General features: G+C 48.5%; 1 protein-coding gene across 4 annotated transcripts in view; it reads left to right on the forward strand.

Moving 5' to 3' along the window:
- Positions 1 to 22,325, forward strand: part of ARHGAP25 (Rho GTPase activating protein 25) — a 74,997-nt gene that overhangs the window by 48,861 nt on the left and 3,811 nt on the right. For all 4 annotated transcript variants that reach the window (XM_084766620.1, XM_084766621.1, XM_084766623.1 and 1 more), the window contains 5 exons: positions 8,918 to 9,125; positions 14,665 to 14,797; positions 16,819 to 16,892; positions 18,216 to 18,337; positions 19,122 to 19,318. In XM_084766620.1, the coding sequence (XP_084622746.1) occupies positions 8,918 to 9,125; positions 14,665 to 14,797; positions 16,819 to 16,892; positions 18,216 to 18,337; positions 19,122 to 19,318 (734 nt within the window). The remainder of the gene's footprint in view (positions 1 to 8,917; positions 9,126 to 14,664; positions 14,798 to 16,818; positions 16,893 to 18,215; positions 18,338 to 19,121; positions 19,319 to 22,325) is intronic.

The following is a 22,325-nucleotide window of genomic DNA, read 5'->3' on the forward strand; positions in this document are numbered from 1 at the left end:
AGGTGGTCTACAAAGTGAGTCCAGGACAGCCAAGGCTATGCAGAGAAAAACCAAAAACAAAACAAACAAAAAACAAAAACAAAAACAAAAAAACCCCACCAAAACAAAACAAAACAAAAACAAAAAAATAAATAAATAAATAAAAAATTAACCAGACCCAAAGCCTCTGCAGCTTAGTGAACTGATATTCAGTTAGAATTGGCATTCATCAATTGACGGAATATGGTTGAGACAGGGTTTCTCTGTGTTTTCCTGGCTGTCCTGGGACTCGCACTGTAGACCAGGTTGGCCTCAAACTCAGAGATTCACTTGCCTCTGCCTCCAATTGCTAGGATTGAAGGTGTGCACCACCACCACCCAGCTGGAACGTGATATTTTTATTTGCAAGTTTTTAATAATACAGTTAAAAAAGAAGCCAGTCAACTGCTGTGACGAGCATATTACATTTAGCAATCATAAAATTTACATTGCCTCTGATGATTGTAATCAATAGGTTGAATTTTATAGCTGTTAAGATGGAAGTGATTCTTCTAACTCGTTGGTCCAGAGTGACAATGAGCTCTGCCAAATGAGTTGACTGACCCTCACACTGCCGCCAAGAACAGAACTGTGGGGTCCAGATGCCCTGAAGACGGGGGCACAACCTAGGCAGGCCAGGGGTGCTGTCTTTTAGCAACACCTGTCCACCTGTCCTCTTCCTTCACTGGCCTCTCTAGATTTTGGCCTTTAGGATGTCTCTGTTTCTGCCCTCATATCTGGGCTTTCCCATGTATACCTGGAAGCAAAAGTAAGGACAAGGACCCAGAGAATGAGACCAGTACAGTTGGTGCAGTTCAGTGTGTGGTGGGGGTGGGGGTGGGGCAGGTGTTAGGCACTAGGCACTGCTTTGGATGCCACACTCTTATGTGGTCTGTGACAAGAAATGACACAACCTGACCAACTCAAGCATAGTGTGCTATCTTTCGTGGAAGAAGGGATGTGGCTGCCCTCGTGTCTCTAGGGCATGTGCTGAGCTCTCCCTAGACAGCATGGCTTTGGCTGAGCTCTGAGCTAGAGATATGAAGTTTGGAGACTTTGTCCTTTTTTTTTTTTTTAAAGACCTGAGTTTATAAGGAATTGAGTGAAGACAGGGAATTAAGTGCCTGCAACAAACCAATGCTTGGAGGTCAAGGAGAAAGGAAGCTGCCTTGAAGGAGGGTGAGAACAGACAGTGACTTGAATGGGGAACCAGAGAGGGTAGTTCCAGGAGTCACTGGAAAGTATTGCAAGAGAGGAGTGTGACCTACTGCACCCCAAGCTGCTGACTGAGCAGCTGAGAGGAGCTCAGTTAAAAAACTGTAAAGGTCCTTGCTTAGAGGGTTTGGAGAAACGCAGTGTGGAGAGTGGGGAGGGCTGATCTGAGGGCAGTGTGGAGAGTGGGGAGGGCTGATCTGGGGGCAGTGTGGAGAGAGGGGAGCACTGATCTGAGGGCAGTGTGGAGAGAGGGAAGCACTGATCTGAGGGCAGTGTGGAGAGTGGGGAGCACTGATCTGATGGCAGTGTGGAGAGAGGGGAGCACTGATCTGAGGGCAGTGTGGAGAGAGGGGAGCACTGATCTGAGGGCAGTGTGGAGAGTGGGGAGCACTGATCTGAGGGCAGTGTGGAGAGTGGGGAGCACTGATCTGAGGGCAGTGTGGAGAGTGGGGAGCACTGATCTGAGGGCAGTGTGGAGAGAGGGGAGCACTGATCTGAGGGCAGTGTGGAGAGTGGGGAGCACTGATCTGAGGGCAGTGTGGAGAGTGGGGAGCACTGATCTGAGGGCAGTGTGGAGAGAGGGGAGCACTGATCTGAGGGCAGTGTGGAGAGAGGGGAGCATAGAGACAGCAGGTAGAAGGTGTCTGAAGACTGAGGCTGCCTCGGTGCCAGAAGATAAAAATAGAAGGTGCACCAGACGGGCTGTCTGTCTCTGAGGCGCTCACAGGCCGGTGGAAGAGTGCTGTTTAAATAAGTCATCTCGGAGCTGCATAAGAGGTGGTAAAAGGGGCATGCATGGAGAGATCTGTGAGTTCAGAGCGGGTTCCTTTCATGCTCTCTGAAGACATCCAAACTCAGGACGACAAGGGGACCAGAAGCATTAACAGGAAGGCCACCAGCCCATTTTTTAAAAATTCTAATATGGCCGCAAGCTTCCAAGCTCCCACAGATTTGCCGAATGATTTTTGTGAATTCTGTGGAAGAAATTTGCAAAGAAACTCAGTTGTCCCTCCCTCTAGGCTGACATAGACAGACAGCAAGGATAGAGCAGATTACAGTGTTTCAGGCAGGCGGGTTGGTGGGGAGGGAGAGCCTGTTTAGGGATAACTGCCCTGGGATGCTAATTGGTCCAGCTGAGTTAGGTACCTGCCTTGTCATCAGAGGTACTTGTCATTCATGGACTCTAAACGCTGTGTGGGTTGTGAGGAACGCTGTGGGGGAGGCAGGGACCACAGAGAAAGCAGGAGGAGAGCATCACTGTTCCCTGTGGACTTAGGGGAATGGAGGAGGAAGGGAGAGTAGGGCCAGGTGCAAAGGTTACTAGTTTTGAGATGGTACCCAAATGCATGGAGACATGTAAGGGGGGAGGCTGCGGGGAGCCACCAGGATGAGGATGAGAGTTTTGTAGGCATTAAAAGAAGGGCAGCACAACACTATTAGTATTTGGAGAAGACCAGCAGACACGGAACCATCCAAGGCATGATTTTGTCACGGGGAGGGCGTCAGAAACCACTGAGAAGTTCTAAAGCAAAGAGAAGAGCCACGCAAACTAAACTGTGATGGGTTGAGAGGCTGGTAACTGAGTAAACTCGATGGTCTATGAGGGAGGGAGTGCCCTTCGGAAGTAGACATATACTTTGTGAGTACAGTGGCAAACAAACAAACAAACAAACAAATAAAATTAAAAACAAGAATGGCTGGTTTGCAGAACTGAGGTAAAGGATTATTCTTTAATAAATTGGCAAAGGTGTAGTAGATCCTCTGGACTCTTCATAGCCAAAGAGAATATTTTATCACACAAACAGTAAGTCTTGGAAGAGATGGTAAGGATGGAGCTGCCGGGTTTGGGATGCAGCAAGTAGAGAAAGAACAGAGAAGAGCCTGTAGAGGAGGAGGGTGGAGAGGAGGAGGGTGGAGAGGAGGAGGATGGAGAGGAGGAGGATGGAGAGGAGGAGGGTGGAGAGGAGGAGGATGGAGAGGCAGGGTCTGGGGGGCAGGGTGGGATGGGGGTGCAGGAGGAGGTGTGGGAAAGTGAGCACAAAGGGGGTCAAGCTCAGGAGTGAGGGTTCAGAACCAAGGTCTCACGAAGGCGGGAATGGCACAATTCTAGGACATGGCACCGTCCCCGCAGGGTATGATGCCCTCACAGTTCCCAGTAGACGGACCAAGTTGGGCATTTGGGTAGCAGGACCAGACAGGGTGGATATGTTGGGAGGAAAAGCACTATTGAGAAATGAACATCCTGGTGAGAGCACCATGAGGCTGGTGAGGCAGCTGCAAACTAAAGGGAAGGCTGATGGCCTCGGAGAAGGAGGGAGGCATAGTTCTCTCTTCTTTCACTGTATCTGGGCTACCTGTCCCCATTCAGAGCTAGTGACCACCTGTGTCCACAATCCGTGCTGCAGAAGGCATCTGCCTTTCCCTCTGACAGCGCCTCTCTGTACCTCTCTAAGGGAATTCCCCAGGGTGGCATGACGGTTTATGTTTTAAGTCAGATCATCTCAACCATGACCTTCTGGTGTGGTGGAGATATCTACCCAGCTCCTTTCAAAGCAGACAGAAGCTCAGTTCTGTGTGGCCTTGGATATTCTGATTGTCTTGGAGGTTTTATGCACGTGTGTGTGTGTGTATGCGTGTGTGCATGCATGCGTGCATGTGTGTGTATGTGTGTGTACATGGGTGCATGTGTGTGTGTGTGTGTATGCTTGCGTGCATGCATGTGTGCATGTGTGTGTATGTGTGTGTACATGGGTGCATGTGTGTGTGTGTTCCTTTCATTTTCATAATGGGAAGTTGGCTAATTGGAGGCAGTGACAAGGTCTTTGTGCTCCTTGTCATCCCACAAGGATGTGCCTTTGCAGAGCACTTGGTGACAGTTGAGGGGACCTGGATGACGTTACATGAGAGAGATGACTCTTAGTGCTTCAACCAAAGACATGCTGAAATAACCATGAGCTGTGGAAAACATTCATTTAAAGCTATTAGTCCACCAAGTAATTCAGCAAAAATCTGTTGGCCATCCTCCCCATGCCAGGCTCACTGGGGGAAGAAAAGAGACCTTTCCCATGTTTGCAACCATAGGAACTTATGGTCACATGGCCAGACACAGACACACAAGTCATGATAGCCCGATGTAAGGGGATGGAATGGGCAGAGAGGAGGATGGGCACATGGGGTGGGGACATAGTCTCTCTACCTGAGAACAAGATGACCTGGCAGGGATGGTGGCATTGGGAAAGGCCAGGAAAGACAAATAGAACCCAGGAGGCAGGGAGTGGGCAGACACGGAGGGGAAGGGTCTTTGAGGACACAGGAACTGGAGAGCCCCGTGTCTTGGGAACATCAAGGCAAGGTGCCATGCTAGTGGGTCATACAATATGGCAGGTGGGTGTCAGACCAGCACTGAGGTGCATGAAAGCCAAGCAGGCAACATCTGGGCAGATTTGGGATTGGAGACAACACACTCAATCAAATACCACGAGGGAGGAGCCGTCAGGCACTCGGGCCCAACTGAGGGACACTGCTGTGGCAACTGGGGAAGAGGTGTATTACCTTGAAACCAGGGCTCTGGTGCTCAGACAGACCAGTGGGCTAGAAAAGTAAGCAGCAGAGGGTTTTGGAAATGCCCAATGGTAGAGCAGAGACCAGGAGGACACGAGGACACGAGGATTCAGAAACCAATACAGTTCTTCGCAGATGGAATCCATATTAGCTAGTGTCTGGATAGAGGGGAGCAGCCAGAGTCAGGGGCGACTTTACAAAAGGCCAGCTTCTAGGACGGAGCTCGGATTCTGAAAGAGCTGGCGCCATCGCCCTCTGAACCTGAGGGGCAGAGAGGAGCCTGGGAGTCTGCGGCAGGAGCAGGTGGGCAGTGGCTGCCTTTATTTAGATTTAATCTTGTCAGGCAGGGGGTGGGGAATTTACAGAGCCCCGGTGCTGACAGGGCTGAGGTGGAGGAGCTGGCCCACACTTGCTTCGCTGGAGGCTGTGTAATTTGGAAAAATATTTTTTTGCAAAGCAATTTGCATACCACTGGGTCAAACCACTTGACCCTATTATAGTTCGACATGCAGAAAGTTGCCCCAAGGAAAATAGTTCGACAGCATGAAATATCTGTGCGCATCTATCAAAACACTAATTAATTAATTCAACAATAACCGGATACTATGTAAGCCTCTGTGTGTGGACATCCAGCAACCATGTACATTGTAGTTGTGCTTTTCATAGTGGAGTGAACAATTTGAGTTCTACAAAATGCCGTAATGGCTTAATTTGATGTGAGGTAACCGAGCGATGGGCTCTTGTGCTTTGATGCCATGATGCCAGCAGAATTCAGTTCTTGATTTTTTTTCCTGTGTCACCTTTAAAGGGTTTAGAACAGTGACATTAAACAAGACCCAGAAGACAACACCTTTGTGTTTCCTGAGGCTGTACATTTGAGACTGTATCGGTACATCTCCCTTTTACATATTTAAGATACGACCCAGCTCCTACTGAGCATCGTGTGTGGCTTGTCAGGTTCTCTGCTCACTTTTGCTCATCATCTTGACATTCATCTCATCTTGACAGCGTCTCTGAGGTGACAACACTGTCACAGTCACTTCACTGTAGACCACACTGAGCCTCAGAGACATTGGTACACTCGCCAGATCAGCAGCTAGGGCAGGACATATTCAGAAGCTCAGTCCAGCCAGTGAGGCCTTGAGATGCAGCAGGCTGCCTGTCATAACGTAATGGAGGTACTATGCTATCTCAGGGAGAAATCATCCCACACACTTAGAGATGAAGGAATCATCTCTTTAATAGTGCTTGGCTGGCTGGAGCTAGTGGCCAACTATGAGTCGGCCTCCCTCAAGATTTTACTAGCTTATATACACTTAGGCTTATGCATTTTACATAGGCTGCCATCCTTAAATCTCTTTCAGGTCCTGGCTCCATGTTATGCTTCAAATCGTTTAAAGAGAGACAGGAGACTGGGAGTCTGGCTGCTTAGGGAGATAGGAGATTGGCATAGCAAAGATATTATTCCATATTGCCAGGATTGTTCCAAGCACACCACTGTTGTTCTTCTTCAAATAGTTGTTACCCAGGGCCATCTTACACACCTGGCAGAATTATATTTTTCCTGACAAAAGCACGGAGCCACTTAGCGGTAGGCCAGGATTAATGGTGTATCACAACACCCCCCAGCAGCCTTTGGAGGTACATCTTTATTATAGGAAGGGAGTCTGTCTGAGTTACTGTTGTATTGCTGTGAAGAAGACGCCATGACCACTGCAATTTTTATAAAAGAAAGCACTTAATGAGGGTTTGTTTACAGTTTCAGAAATTCAGTCCATTATCATGAAGGTGGGGAGCATGGCAGCATGCAGGCAGACGTGGTGCTGGAGAAGCCGCTGAGAGCTCTACATTGGCATTGGCAGGCAGCAGGAAGAACAAGCCACTGGGCCTGGCATGGGCATTTGAAACCCCAAAGCCCACCCCCAGTGACACACTTCCTCCAATGAGGCCACACTCCCTAATCCTTTCAAATGGTGCCACTCCCTGGTGACCAAATATTTAAATCTATGAGCCTACAGGGTGGGGGACTGGGGGGGGGGACAGGCATTCTCTTTCAAACCACCATCGAGCCTAATGGCTGGTCAACCCCAGTGAATAAGCATTTACCTCCCAGAAACCTGCATTTCACTTATCTCTAACAGGCCTGGGTAGCATAGTACGTATTTTTGTGGTCTTTTGGAGACAGTGTTCCCGTCTCTAATTTTGCTTGTGTGACTTCATATCTCCTAAGCAAGCCTATTAGTAAGTCCTTTATAATACCAGTTCTAGCACTCTCAGTTTCTTCTGCATCAATAAACCTCCCTCCAAGAGCCGTAGACTATCTAACAAAATCCCCGGTGCCAGGCAGAGAAACCCGCCTTTGAGCTGGTTGGTCAGTATGATGGAAGAGACTCCCCAAAACATGGGCTACCGCAGCTGTCCTTGCTTTCCTCCCAGGAGTCAAAGGTAGAACCCTACCTACTGCTGAAGACACCACACACGCTAAATACAGGACGTAGAAGAACCGAGCTGGAGCTGACTTGGAAGCTCCTTCCTGAGGACCAGCTTCCTGAGTCTCAAAAGGTGTTATGTAACCTGCCAAAGGAGGAGAGCGATCAATCGTCCTGCCCAACTGTAAAGCCACTACAACGAGCAGGATGGCGAGATGTCCCCAAGGGTGCAGTAATGGCGCTTACAGTTCGGGGACAACCAACAGCTGTCAACAATCGGGTTGAAGAGCTGCCCAATAGGGAGGAGGGATTCATGCCTGATACTGCAAAGCCAGCCAACTACTGATGGCCAGCGAGGTACCAGACACTAGAGGAACACCTGCTATAGCCACTTTCCTAAACCAGCATAATTTCTAACTGGGTTCTAAATGCTTACCCCCACACGCCCCCAGATGAGTGCAGTTGCTCTCACCCCCCGTCAGAGAAGCTTCTTTTTGTAACAGCTGGAGATCATGAAAGAAGTCCACATCTGGTCCAAAAGTGAAAGAACAACAGACTGTGTGGTGCCCAACCCCCAAATCAATACAGCTAGACCACAACTCTAACGCTCAGGGAATGCCGTGAAAGAGGGGGCCAAAAAGATGGCAAGGGCCGGGAGACCAGGACCTCTGCTGTAAGATATAGTGTCTGCTGTGTATAACGGAGTATGTGCCATGAAAGCTCAAATAAGACGGTCAAACGCACATGGCCTGAACACTGACAATACCAGCTGGCCCGCCAACGTTGATGGAGGAGACTTCACAAGACCCCACCCCTAGATGAAGAGCTACAGGCAATCAAGGGCAGCTGACAGCGGGAGAAGCAGTCTTCCCGGGGACGAGCCCCCTGACAGGTTATGCAATCCCAAGCGGTCAGCCCAGAACACATACATTACATAGAGCAACACGAAATGGAATTTAGACAGATGTATTTGTGTGTGTGTGTGTGTGTGTGTGTGTGTGTGTGTGTGTGTGTGTGTGTGTGTGTGCGCACATGATGCAGTGATTAGAGAGGAAACAGTCATGAGTTAGAAGGAGTGGCCGGGCACGTGAAAAGAAGTGGAGGTGGAAGAGTGAAAGTAGAAAATGAAGTAAATACAGTTTTCATGTATGAAAATCTCAAAGATCCAAATTAAAAATAAATTATATTTTTGAAGAAAAAAAAAAGGAGTCTGGAGGGATGCCTTAGTGGTGAGGAACTCTGAGCACTCTTCTGGAGGAATTCACTGTGATTTGATTCCCAGCGCCCACATGTCAGCTCACAAGCCTCTGTAGCTCGGGTCCCAGGGAAATTCCTTGCTTTCATCTGACCTCTATGGATACTCATATGAGTGGTGCACAGACATGCATGCAGGAAAACACCATTGCCAGTAAAATAATGACAATGATGATTAAAAAAATTTTTTTTGTTTTGTTTTTTAGACAGGGTTTCTCTGTGTAGCCTTGGTTGTCTTGGACTTGCTTTGAGACCAGCCTGGCCTGGAACTCACAGAGATGCCCCTGCACCTGCCTCCCGAGTGCTGGGATAAAACACCAGGCTGAGTGTTGATGATGATTTTTTTTAAAAGAGAAGAAATGTGCAACCCACGTCCCCCTCCCCCCCACCCCCGACCAATTCAAAGAATAACTCAGAGGTCTCCTATTTCTCCTTCCCAGCGGTGTTCGGCCAGCGCCTGGATGAGACCGTGGCCTACGAGCAGAAGTTTGGCTGTCACCTGGTGCCCATCTTGGTGGAGAAGTGTGCGGAGTTCATCCTGGAGCATGGCGTGAGTGAAGAGGGCATCTTCCGCCTGCCTGGGCAAGACAACCTAGTAAAGCAGCTGAGAGATGCTTTCGATGCAGGGGAGCGACCTTCTTTCGACAGGTATGCTGTCTGTACAGTCACTGTCCCATCTGCCTCTGCCCATCTGACTGGGGAGAGAGGACCTAGTGGAGCCAGGGAGCATCCACAGAGGCGTCAAAGCCCGAGGTCACAATAGAAGGAGGCGTTTGCTCTGGCCACCACTCTGGATTTCAGGGCCTGGGCACAGTTAGGAGAGTGTGTGGATGGTTTATATGAGAGTATGTTCTGGGCAGACTCAAGCGGTTGTGAGGGAAGGGGATGTGCAGAGCTTGCGGGGAAAGCTGAGGCTTAGCCTAAGAGCCCCCTCAGCCTGTAGGCAAGAAGCGTGAAAAGCAGTGCTCGCCTCACAAGCATGTGGTGAGGGAGGGTCGCCACACCTGGGTCCACGGGCAGCAGCAGCCTTCTCCAGCGTTCCGGAAGTGGCGAGAACTAGTAACTCTCACAAGTGTCCAAGACCCACAGCACTGTGTGATTCTGAACTCAGTTCTGCTGCATGGCAGCTTGCTATCCGCTCTCATCCCCACTGAAGGTTTCCAGCCCTGTTGGGGACGTGTCCAGTGTGGTGACACTGGCCACACTTCTTCTCACTCTCCATGCACCCAGCAAGGACGTCCTTCTGCCATGCTCAGCTGATACAGCCCTACTGCACACTGCATGCTCTGTTGACTGTGCAGGACCTAGTTGCCTGCACCCACTTGTCCTGCTGGCTTAAGACCAACCACTGTTTCCAAATCAGCAGGTCACCAAACAAGATTTGGAACAATGGGCCTGAACGCTAGCCAGCTTACAGATGTTGAAATCCCCTAGAGTTCTTTGGTACAGAGGGGAAAGTTATGAAGGCTGAGCCATTCTTGTGCAGGAGTCTCATCGCTCGTCTGTGTGCCTCGCTCTGTTCACCAACGCAGCCTGGTTTCTTTACTGATGCATCTCTGCGGCCATCTGTTTCTCTCTATGCCCACTCTGTCACGGTCTTAGTTTGGTCCACCATGTGACTATCTTCCCTGCCTTTAGTATACACCACAGGTTAATTTACCCAGGTAGTTAATGCAAGCAGCCATATATTTACCATTGGAACCAAAGCAAGTTATGGGCCCTTTAAACAGTGCAGGTAGTTACTTTTCATAAGCAGGTGCCTATTCCAGTATGTTCGCTGTCACTGTATTCAGTTTTCTTCTTAATTTTTAAGTTATGTTTGAGTTGGTCAAAGATATATGTAGATTATTGCTTGGAGAGTAAAGTCAGTCTGCCAAAAGGAAAGAGGCTCCGTTGCGATTTTCCAAACAACTGCTTTGATGCCAGCTTGAACTCTGCCAGCGGGGTGTGTGTAGTGGCCCTGTAGCCTTTAATTTCCTTAAAATTCAGGAGCTTAGAAAGAGGAGGAAAGCTGACACATATACACATACACACACACAATGCATGCACACACACACACACACACACACACACATACACACACACAGTGCATGCACACACACACACTACACGCACACACACATGCACAGAAGGGGAAGAGAGAGACAGAGACAGAGACAGACAGACAGACAGACAGACAGACAGATAGACAGACAGATAGACAGAGAAGGAGGGAGACTCCGAGGGCCAACTTCTGAGTCCATATGACCCTTCAGTGGACAAACTTTATCTAAAGAAGAATGTAGGATTCTTTTGGTTCTTGTCATTTAACTGACTTCTGATGTATGCAGAGCCAAGCCTTTCTCTCAGAGTATGTCCCGGCACCTATAGATGGCCATGGTTCAGCACCTTACAGGTGTCGGCCACAGGCATATCTGTAGAATAAACTAAACCTTTCTTATACTTATAGCTCCTCTGAACCCTAAATATATTTTTTAAAGCAACAAATGTGTTACAGAGGTAGTTCTAAAGGCAGGAATGTCCCGCATGGCATCCCTAACATGGGACCAGTGGGTGCCCGCTAGATCTTCCACAAGGCCCTACACTTGGTTCCATCCAATAATCTGCTGTTTTATTTATTTATTTATTTTTTACCTGAACAGAAGAAACATGGAAGCTGTGTGCAGGGCCACACATCTGTAATCCCAGCACCCAGGGAGGCAGAGGCAGGTGCATCGCTATGAGCTTGTAGTCAGCCTGGTCTACAAAACAAGTCCAGGACAGTCAAGGTTTCCCATGGGGTTCTTGCCTGGTGAGAGTCTAGCACAGGTGTACATGGTTCTCACCAAAATCGAGGGATACACATGTAAAAGCCTCCTTACAGGCCTAGGGGTATGGCTCAGTTGCTCAAGAGCTTCCCACACAAGAAAAGATGAGGGTGAGAGTTTAGACCCCTAGGAATAAACAGCAGGTGGGCATGGTGATCTGTCTGTAACCCCAATCCTTCAGAGGCCGGGACAGGAGACCCCAGAGGAAGCTGGATAGCTAGACAAGATAAATCTCTGAGATTCTGGGGTTCAAGTAAAGGACCCTGCCTCCATACATAAGGTGAGAAGAAATCAAGGGGGGCACCCACGTTAGCTTCTGGCCTCCACAGGAACATTCACACAAATGCGCATCTACCCACATGTATGTGAACATGCATAAATACATCACACACAAACACATGCAAAAACAGCTTGGCTGCCTCCTGGTCACAGCACCCATGTGCTTTCCACCCCTGTGCCTCAGTGAGAACAGACAGGCATGCACATGGCACAAACGAGGGGTCAAGCGAACCTGGCAGGGCCACCTAATATGGATCAGGACTCGGAACTGACAAAGAAAGTCATTTAAGGTTGATGGTTTGATTTGAGGGACAGTCAACTCAAAGAAATGATCCTGGAGACTCAGACCCTAAGGGTGACCTCGGAGTCAGCACTAGCCCCGTGGGGTGACTTTGTGGCCCTAGTACACAGAAATCAGCACAATGTCCGGGGAGTTAGTGCTAAAAGTGACAACTAGAGATAACTGTGGAATTTAGAGGAGGGGAGCTTGGCGTGCTCTGGTGGAACCAGAGAAGTTCCCAAGAAAAATGACACTGATGATGAGACCCAGTAAACCAGAATGAGAAGTTAGCCAGGCTAAACTCACGCACTGCCAGACTGCCAGCATCATCTTTGTTAAAATTAATTGGGCTTTCTAAGAATACAATATAATATGGTATATAATCTTTGAACTACCCCGATTGTATCTGTGACCACAATCGTTTCTTTTCTTATCTTTTCTTCCCCCACCCCCCATCCCCCCTCTCTCTTGGTTTTTTTTTTTTTTTTTTTTTTTTGAGACAGAGTTTTTCTGTGTAGCCCTGGCTGTCCTGGAATTAGCTCTATAGATCAGGCTGGCCTTGAACTCAGAGTTCTGCCACATCTGCCTCCCGAGTGCTGTGGTTAAAGGCGTATGCCACCACTGCCCCCTTTTCTGTTTCTAATGTTGGATATTTTTGGCATCTTTAGTTTCTTGTGATAAAGCCATCTTTCAAAGCTGAGGTTTCTCTTTAAGGGGTCTGTTTCCCTCTTATCACTAATACTATTTTTCTCACGGAGCATTTTTTTTCCGTCTTCATTCATCCTACGGGTGTGTTCTATGTGTTGGAACAGTGCTGGTAGTGGATAGGCTGGGAAGGACGGGGCTGGGGGTGGGCAGGAGAGGAGGGAGGGGCCTGTGAGGGATTCGTCTGAGGTGATGGATCAGGATGCAGGGAACTTTATCGCATATGGGGTGGATGAGAGGCCGCAAACAAGCTGGCTGTGATAAAGACACTGGGTAGACTGTGACACGGGGACATTTCAGAGGATTCTTGTCCTGCACATTTGCCAGATCACGGGTCTTCTGCCACCTTCTCGGGCTCCTCTCATCATTTTTTCACTGAAAGTTTTCCCCCCTAGCTGGGTTTTTCTCAGGGGTGTTTTAGATAGTGACTCAACAGGGCAGGGTGTTTTTGAATATTCATGTTAAGAGAACATGACCAGCCCAAATGGCCTGCCTTGGAGCGTAGACGGTGTTCTGTGCAGCTCTGTGTTCTCCCTCAGAGGCAGAAAGTTCAAGGGCTGCAGAGGCATTGGGGGGGGCGGTGGCAGGAGAGGATTGGAGGAGGTGGAAAAGGGATGTGGTGGGGTTGGGGTGGTGCAGAAGTCAAAGCCAGAAATCGGCAACCAAAATACACACACATGCACGCATGCACACATGCATGCAGGCACGCATGCCCAAGAACAGAAACAAACACACACACACACACTCACACACACATGTACACATGCATGCATGCACACATGCACACACGCACAAGTCCTGGTGCTCTTGTTTGCATTGCCTTAAATGCCTCAACGACAGATCGTGACAGCCCATCTAGGTTTGTAGACGTCACGCCATGATCTTCATACAGGGACTAAGTTCCCTAATGGCACACTTCTCAGAACACACCCCCTTGATAATGCTTATGCACGGTGGATTCAGGGTTAGTTTCTCTTTTAGTGGAATAAATGCAGACACTCTGCAGTGTAGGAGTCTGCTGAATCTCCAGGGGTGGCCATGGATTACACGTGCAGGCTGCCCAGGTTGGGTGGCATTTGTCACGGTTACTGTTCTCTCACAGTAATGGCAGCGTGTAAGGGAACAAGCGAGGCCGAGGCCGTCCGCACTTATCTTATTGATGCTGTGACTGAAAATGCATATACGTTTCACGTAGCATGACATAGATAGCTTTTGACTGTTTTTTTCCCCCTTCAAGCACTTAAAAAAGTAATAATTTTCAGCTACCAGTCTACAAAAATGCAGGCTCCAGGCCAGGTCCGCTTCCTGAATTGAGGCAGTATTTGCTAGCAGAACCGCAGGGCCTTGCCTTGTCAATCAGCAGGCACTCAGATGAATACCCTCTCGGACCCTCCGTGAGGGCCGCCGTTCCTCACCCCAGGCGAACACGCCTGCAAGTTTTCAGAATTCCTCCAACAGACAACGTTATCTGAAGAGCCACCCGTGTCTCCCAAGCTGTCCCTTTCTCCACTATGTCCTGCTGAGTCTGAGGTTTCTCACATCCCAGCACCCACTGCAGTGTTTGGTAACTTGTGTGTGTTCCAAGTGCTGTGGCCCTGATGGAACTAGGTATATCTCTCAGGTTTACTGTGAGACGAATGAAAACGCAAGATAAAAGTAAACTTCCTCATTGGTTGTGATTGAATAAACTACTGAGGAAATATGTAACTGGGCTGCAGAACTGCTTTGAGTACGCTGGGTAGTAAAAGAGGACGATGGGCCAAGGATATCACACACACACACACACACACACACACACACACAAACACCAGACGTCGTTAATTGTAAGGTACTAAGTGGCCTAAAGAAATAAGAAAGAAGAAAAGATTAAAATAGTTAAACAGAACTGAATGAAGAAAGGGACCCTTAATGTGACCTTTGAGGCAGCTGTGTGAAAGCAGAGGGAAATGCCCGGGGAGTTGTTCTGGAAGCCGGTGTCTGGGTCTGACATAGCCTGACCAGTCTCTGGCCATTGTAACATGCCCCCCTGTAGTCGATGCTCTGAGCCGGCAGTCCCTTGGGGAGGTAGGAGGCCCCCCCAGGTCCTGCTCTCTAAGTGAAGCTTATCTTCTTCCAGGGACACAGATGTGCACACGGTGGCCTCCCTGCTAAAGCTCTACCTCCGAGACCTCCCGGAGCCTGTGGTCCCTTGGAGCCAGTACGAAGGGTTCCTGCTCTGTGGGCAGCTCATGAACGCGGACGAGGCCAAGGTTGGTGTCTCTCTAGCTGACTGTCCCCCTTAGAAGAACGCAATTAACTTTTGGAATGGAGTTCTAGTGGGTGAGCGCGAGTCACGGGGGCCGGACCCCTTGGTAGGATACTTTGTTGGACTGGGGCTTCCGCAGCAGTGCCAGGCCAATGGTGCTGTTCTCACTGGCAAAACGGTGCACGAGACCTGGGTTTGACTGTCATTCTTCCACGGTATTAGCTACTGCCTCATTGCAGTGGCAAAATGCCAGACGGAGCAACACAAGGAAGGATAGAAGGAAGGAAGGGAGGAAGGGAGGAAGGGAGGGAGGGAGGAAGGGCTTATTTGGCTTCATTTCAGGATAGAGTTCGTGGTGAAGGCATGGCAGCGGGGGCATAGGTCACACCGTATTTGCATTCAGGAAGCGGAGAGAGGTGAACGCCAGTGCTCCACTTGCTTTCTTCTGTTTATCAAAACCCCAGACTAGGGATGCTTCTGTTCAGGGTGGATCTTCCCACCTCAGTTAAACCTCCTGGAAACACTCTTGTGGATGTACCCATTGGTCCTTCTAAATCCAGTCCAGCTGATAGCTAAGAATTGCCATCTCGTGTACACGCTCTGAGACTCAGTATATTTATTTACTTAAACCTATAGGATTGCTATAGTCATGTAATCTTATCACGGTTCCATTGCTAACCTGTAGCCACAAGCGATGTCGTGCCCACAAAATATGGCTAGTATAACCAGAGGAGCCAAATTCTCGATTTTATTTACACTTAAATAGCTACATGTGGCAATTAGCTACTGTGTGGAGCAGCACAAATTTTGACAGTGTTCTTGTCTGCATTGCCTAGGACTGTTAGGAGGACCACGGCACATGCATCTAATTAATAACTTAAATTTTTTTTGGGGGGGAGGGGGGTGGTGAGCAGCTTTTTCTCTGTTCTTTGGGAGGTGTGTGTGTGTGTGTGTGTGTGTGTGTGTGTGTGTGATATAGCCTGAGTCACAGACACCTGGGTCAGGGAGAAAGCTGCCATCCCGGTATCCAGGGCTGAGGGCTGGTGGACAGACAGGATAATGAAGATCCTGGCACAAAAGACTGTTTCAAAGCTAGGATAGGAAAAGAGCAGTGATGACGCAGCCAACATGGAGGCTGCACAGTCTGCTGTGGGGTATTTGCACCTGAGGTGGGGGTGTTGTGGGGCAGAGAGGAGATATGAAAACCCTTGACTTACAGGGGCATTGAAGATCTTCATGCTAGATGTCACCCTACATGTCATCAGACAGGGGTCATGCCATCCCACATGTCATCACAGGCTCTGTAGGCAGCTGTGGTTGGTGAAAGCAAAGAGCCCTGTCCTTCCTCTTCCTGGCACATGTGATGTTTGGCCACATCTGAAATCTACAACCACCATGGCAATTAAGCTGCCCACTCCAGTGTGGCCAGTCTGACCTATGCCCCAGAAGTTCCCAGCCAGACCACAGGGCTTTAAAGCCCTCAGAAAAAATAATTTTCTCACTACTTTTAAGGGGATTTGATGGTTTATTGGATCATCATAACTCATTCATCGAAAAAAAAATATCACGGGTGTGAGTTAGCGAGTAGTGCACACTTACAGGAGCTTGAGGTCAGGAGTGAGTGGGAGACACTAATCCGACTTTTAAAATGCACAATACAAAAAAAAAAAAAAAAAAAAACAACATTGCAGCTGGTAATGTATCGCCATCGGTAGAGGGCTTGCCTAGACTGTACAGAGCCCTGGGATTGATTCTCAGCCTGGTACGGACTGGCTGTGGTGGCACACACCTCTAATCTCAGCACTCCAGGGGTGGAGACAGGGGGATCGGAAGTCGACGGTCATCCTTTGTTACTTAGGAAGTTCGAGATGAGGTCAGCTTTCAGCTTTCTGAGAATTCATAGTTACTTTAATAAAGTAACTTATTTTAAGTCACAAAACTGTAGCAACAGGAGAGACAAGCAAAGTGCTCTTCCTACACAGACGAGGCCCCTCACTTAAATGTCAACAATCTCTCTCTGGCAAGGCTCAGCAGGAGTTGGTGAAGCAGCTTTCCATCCTTCCCCGGGACAACTACAGCCTCCTGAGCTACATCTGCAGGTGAGTCTCCTGGTGGGGGGCTCCGGCTTCCAGCCACACGGGAAAGCAGTCCTGGTTAGAGGCGGAAGCTTTTCTCTAAGGTCACGGACTCTGGTCTAGAACGGTAGAGAACTCTAATCTGTCCACGTAGCACGCAGCTTGTTCTGTTTGTACGAGGGCATCAGGGACCCCTTAGACCCTGCACACAGAACCAACATGCTCCCTCCTTCAGACCTGTCCCAGGGCACGTAGGAGAACCTGGGATGCCTGTCACCCCTAAAGCCAACACCCTGGAGACATCAATTCTAGGCCAGCATTTATAGCTCCCTGCAACCCTTTCTGAGGACCTACTGTGTGAGGAGGTCCTTGTGGCAACACCTTGCAGGTGGAGCAGTCCAGATCTGTTGCGGTGGGAACCTTCACCCCAACCGCATCTCAATGTTGTCTTTGTTTAAAAAAAAAAAAAAACACAGTGATTTAATTTCCAAGTAATAAAGATGATTCTGGCTTACTCTGGAAACCACAAAGATACAAGAACTGTAAATAAGAACCAAAAGTAGACGCAACCCCATGTCCAGCGATGTCTCCTCTTGGTGTTTTGTCTTCTGATAGATACATACACACATCAGTGTAACTGCAGAAGAATGTTTTTATACACATGAGAAGCGTGTCTTTTGTCACAAGAGAAATTATCCCATAATATCTCATGATTTTTTATCATTTGAACATATATATATATATATATTTTAAATTCTCCAGATGTAGAGTTTTATGGTATTTCCGTCAAGATATTTAGAATTCCTTTACTCATCTGTTTAGTCTTTTTCATTTTTCTGACCAATCTTAGGGTCTCGGGCTTCCTGTGGGTAGGAGTATAGTGGGCCCGAGCTGCTGCTGAGGGGGGAGATGCCCCATTCTCCAGCCGGATGCTGGAATGAGGAGGCGCCACAGGGTCGCCTGCCATGTCTAAGACCCTCTCGCTGACATGCTGCTCCTCTCTGGAGACAACAGTAGAATGGGGAAGCCAGAAGTGAGAGGCAGAGGCAAGACACCAAAGCTGCTGGACACCCTCCTCGGCCCTTCTAGTCACCGCTTCCTCCTGAGCCGGTCTCACCTCCAACCTCCTGCCCCCCCCCCCGCAACTGAACATCCTGGCTCCTCATCTGTCCTTCGCTCCTGAACTTCCACACTCAAGCTAAACCTTTGCAGGCTGAGCATGTTCACTCCATTCCTGAAACAGGGGAAAGAGCTAGAATTCAGCAAGTGTACGTGCTGGGTCCGGGGAATACGCTCTCCTGGCCACTTCCCGCTGTTCATACCGGAGTTTCCTGTTGTTGCCCACAGATTTCTGCATGAGATCCAGATGAACTGTGCTGTCAACAAGATGAGCGTGGACAACCTGGCCACGGTCATCGGAGTGAACCTCATCAGGTCGAAGGTTGAAGACCCAGCTGTGATCATGCGAGGTACGCAGGCTCAGCCTGCAAAGGAGAGGTACATTGGAAGTGACAGAGAACGCTGCCCCTAGTGGCCGTGTCCTGCTCTGCAGGTCACCGAGCCAGCCCACTCACCACGTCTTCTGATTGGTGTTAACAGCAGGAAAAATGTCCTTTGCTCACTGGTCACAGAGCACAGCAGTCTAACCTCAAACCAACTAACTAGTGTTTCCCAGGCCCTTTTTTTTTTTATGACTTTAAAAACACCCTTAGGCAAGAAGAGCAGGCAGGGTTTGGTTTTTATAAGCCGGTTTCACAGAAAGGTGGCTGTAAGGCTAGGCTGAAAGGCTTTCTAAGGTTTTGTCTTGGCTCAATACGCAAAGGATTCGCGTCTGCCATGCATGTGGGAGGAAGTGTTCCTGCAACCTGTTTGCTTGGGGAATAATAAGAAGACAATACCACATTGGGGACCACAGCAAGAGATAAAGATTCCTTTTTTGTTGTTGTTGTTGTTACTGTTATTATTCTCTATTGCCTGATTCCAACCTGACCCAGAGAAATATAGGTAGAAAATGTCCTCAGTGGCTCATTTGCATTGTCCCCCTTATATATCTTTGTCTTAGTACATCCTGTCACAAAAAAAAAAAAAAAAAAAAGATTCTACTCCAAACAATTAAAAGGGGTTCCACTAGAGCAAATGAAGCCTGTAGTTTCCAGGGCAATGGGGAAGTATCCTATCGGTGGTTGGCGACCCCTGAGTACTCCCAGGCTCCAGTTCCACGGACCGGCACTGCAGAGGTGTTCTCTCTTCCAGGAACTCCTCAGATCCAAAGAGTGATGACCATGATGATCAGAGACCATGAAGTCCTCTTTCCCAAGTCTAAGGATGCGCCACTGTCACCCCCTGCCCAGAAAAACGATGCCAAGAAGGCCCCAGTGCCCCGAAGCTCTGTAGGATGGGATGCCACGGAAGACCCGCCACTTTCCAGAGCCGACAGCTTCAGCAGCACGGTAAGATGCCTGCCGCTGTCACCCGTTGGTCTGGGCATTCTGAGGCTGGGGCTTGAGGAGTGATGCTGCCATGGGTGGACCTGTCAGAATACATTGGGCAAGGCTGGGGCTAGCGACATGTGTGAGAGTCCCCCACAGGTTGGGCTTTTGGGGACGTTCAAGAGAAAGAAAAAAAATCAGTACAGCATTGCACGTGTCTTGGTAAGAGATGCTGAGCAGACTAAGGAAATGTCCAGAAGGGACGGGTGTTCTGCTTACAGTGAACGTGATTCCTTCCTCAGAGCAGGGGATGTGTTCGTGTGCTCACCCTCGCTCCCTGATAAGCTGCCTCGGCAGTGTCAGGCCCTCGCTTGGACAGAGGCCTTAGCGCTCATGTCCTCAGTGTTGCCAGACTTTGCGCTCTCCAGCATGTAGCTATTAAAGGGTGACAACTCACAAAGGTCAAATATTTTCATGTATTTCTAGGAACAAATGTTTTTTTAAAAAAAATAAGGAATGCATAGACTTTTCATGACAGCTTGATTTTAAAAAAATATGTGGCTAAGTAATAAAATTTAAATTTCTAATTGACCAAGACAGCTATGATGCTTCTAAAGATGGGGGGGGGGCGTGCGCAGGATGAGTTGTGGTGGGTATAGTTTTATTTTGGAGGGGTTTTGTATGGCTACAGGCATCTTACGAACACTCTAGACTAAGTTACGATTTAAAGTCTCTTAGGCTTTGTTAGCCAGTCTCCCACAGTCCTTCCCAGTGATGGTTCCGCTCTTTGACAGGGGCCTGTAATGACAGGGCAACCGCCGTGCTAAGGAAGTAAATGGATCAGCTTTGGAGTTCACACCACAACATTGGGGGCAGGGAGCAATTTGTCACACACAGTTATTTTTGTTGAGGATCTGAGTCAGGAGAGAGTGACCACGGCGACATCATGTCAGAGGTCCTAGTCCCACTTCAAGGCCACATGCTCCTACCAAAGCAGGGGACTGGCTAGAAGGAACCCCAGCCCATGACTTTCCCATCTTAAATGGGACTCATTTTTTTTCCCCTCTTTTTCAATTTGATTTTATACGTAGCCACATGGCTCTAAAACCCAATCATAGAAAGGCATCAGCTGAGAAGTGCGGTGCCACGCCCAAGTTAGTTCTTACACTATCGCTGCAGCAAAATACCTGAAAAGAGCCGGACAGTGGTGGCACACGCCTTTAATCCCAGCGCTCGGGAGCAGAGGCAGGTGGATTGCTGTGAGTTCAAGGCCAGCCTGATCTACAAAGTGAGCCCAGGACAGCCAAGGCTACACAGAGAAACCCTGTCTCGAAAAAACAAAACAAAAAGAAACCAAAAACAAAAAACCTGACAAGAGCTGCTTAGGAAGGGAATGGTTCACGTCAGCTTGTAGTTGGAGGAGCGATCGGTGATGCTGTACCCAAAGGGTCCACAGTGGCAGAGACGCCATGGCAGCAAAGGCATGAAGCAGATGGTCACAGTGGACCCACAGCCAGGGAGCAGAGAGAGGAAGGCTGGTGGCCAGCTCCTGTTCTTCCTTTTCTTCAGTGCAGGAAGCAAGCCCCTGTGGTGGTCTGCCCACACTTGAGGTGGTTCTTCCTCACGGCATGCCCGGAGGACCATTCTATAGTGATTCTAGACCGTGACAAGTTAGCAGTGTTGGCCGCCCTGCCTCCCTTCTCACACACCCTGCCTTTCCTGCTGTGCTAGCTTTTTCCTTACCCTTCAGTTCTTCCTTTATGCAAATGTAAGATGTAAAGAGAAACTGTTTTCTTACCTCTCCCTATTATACAAAAATTATATTTTTCCCTGTTCTGTGTCTCACATTTGAAAACTTATCAGTATTATGTTAGAGATCATAGTACATATCAGTGTATACATACCTGCCCACGTGGCCTTGGCAGTCATACAGTGTTCCATGCACTGCCGCACTGTGATCCCCTTCACAGCCCTGGGACCAACAGGTCAGCTTTGCACCCCAAACAGGGCTGCCGTGACTCACCTTGCCCATACTACAGTTCGTGTTCAGGAAGAGACGATTCTGGGATAGTCTCAGAAATGGGCTGAGAGGCCAAGAAGCTCCATGGACTTAACTATGTCATGTTCATAAATAGTGTTAGCATCTGTGCCATTTTATACTTTCACAGCAATGCATAAAAAGACTTATCTTTCATGGTGTGTGCTGTCAGGTTTCAGGGTGTCCCCATCTCACAAAGGAACAGATAATTTAATAATTTTAACTTGAGTCTCTCCTATTTATTATGAAAATAGGCTTAAATTTTTTTTTTACGTGCAAGGGTCAGTTCAGTTTTTCCTCTGTGAATATTTGGGAGTTTGTTTTTAAAAAACATTTATTATTTATTACTTATTTGATGTGTATGTATGTGAGCCTGCTTGAGTATATTGCACCATATGCAGACAGAAGCCTGCAGAGGCCACAACAGGACATCAGATCCCTGGGAGATGGAGTTACAGGCGGTTGGGACCTGGGTCCCCTGCAGCCCTAAGTGCTCTCCCCACTGAGCCATCTCTTCAGCACAAACGATCTCTTCTTGAAGTTCTTTGTCCATTTCTTCTTGGTTGTTGATTTATTCTCCTTTTCAACGTATATAAGCTCACTACAACAGGGGAGTCACCAGCAGGAGACCTTCATTGTCAGTGGGATGCATCATAAAGCTTTTGCCAGCTTGCTGTTTGGCTTTTTACTTATTGCAGAGGCTTGTTTGCCTTGTCTTGTTCTTAATTTTGGAGGCCAAGGAAATACATTCAGTGGTGTTGTTTGAACTTTTCTTATGGGTTTTGGGCTTTGAGTTCCAAATGATAACATTGCGTCATAGGATCCTAGCTTAGGATTTTTCATACTAGTGGAGCAAATGTTTTAAGTCCGTGCCTCCTCTCTAGAGCTTGAATGAGACCCTTAGGTCTAATATCCTCATGGCAAATTATCATGTGGAAAATTAACTGAGGTGATCTACTGAGGGTGGGTGTCACAGGTGTGTGACTAAGA

Source organism: Acomys minous, assembly GCF_964271855.1.
Source record: "Acomys minous genome assembly, chromosome: 17".
Lineage (NCBI taxonomy): Eukaryota > Metazoa > Chordata > Mammalia > Rodentia > Muridae > Acomys > Acomys minous.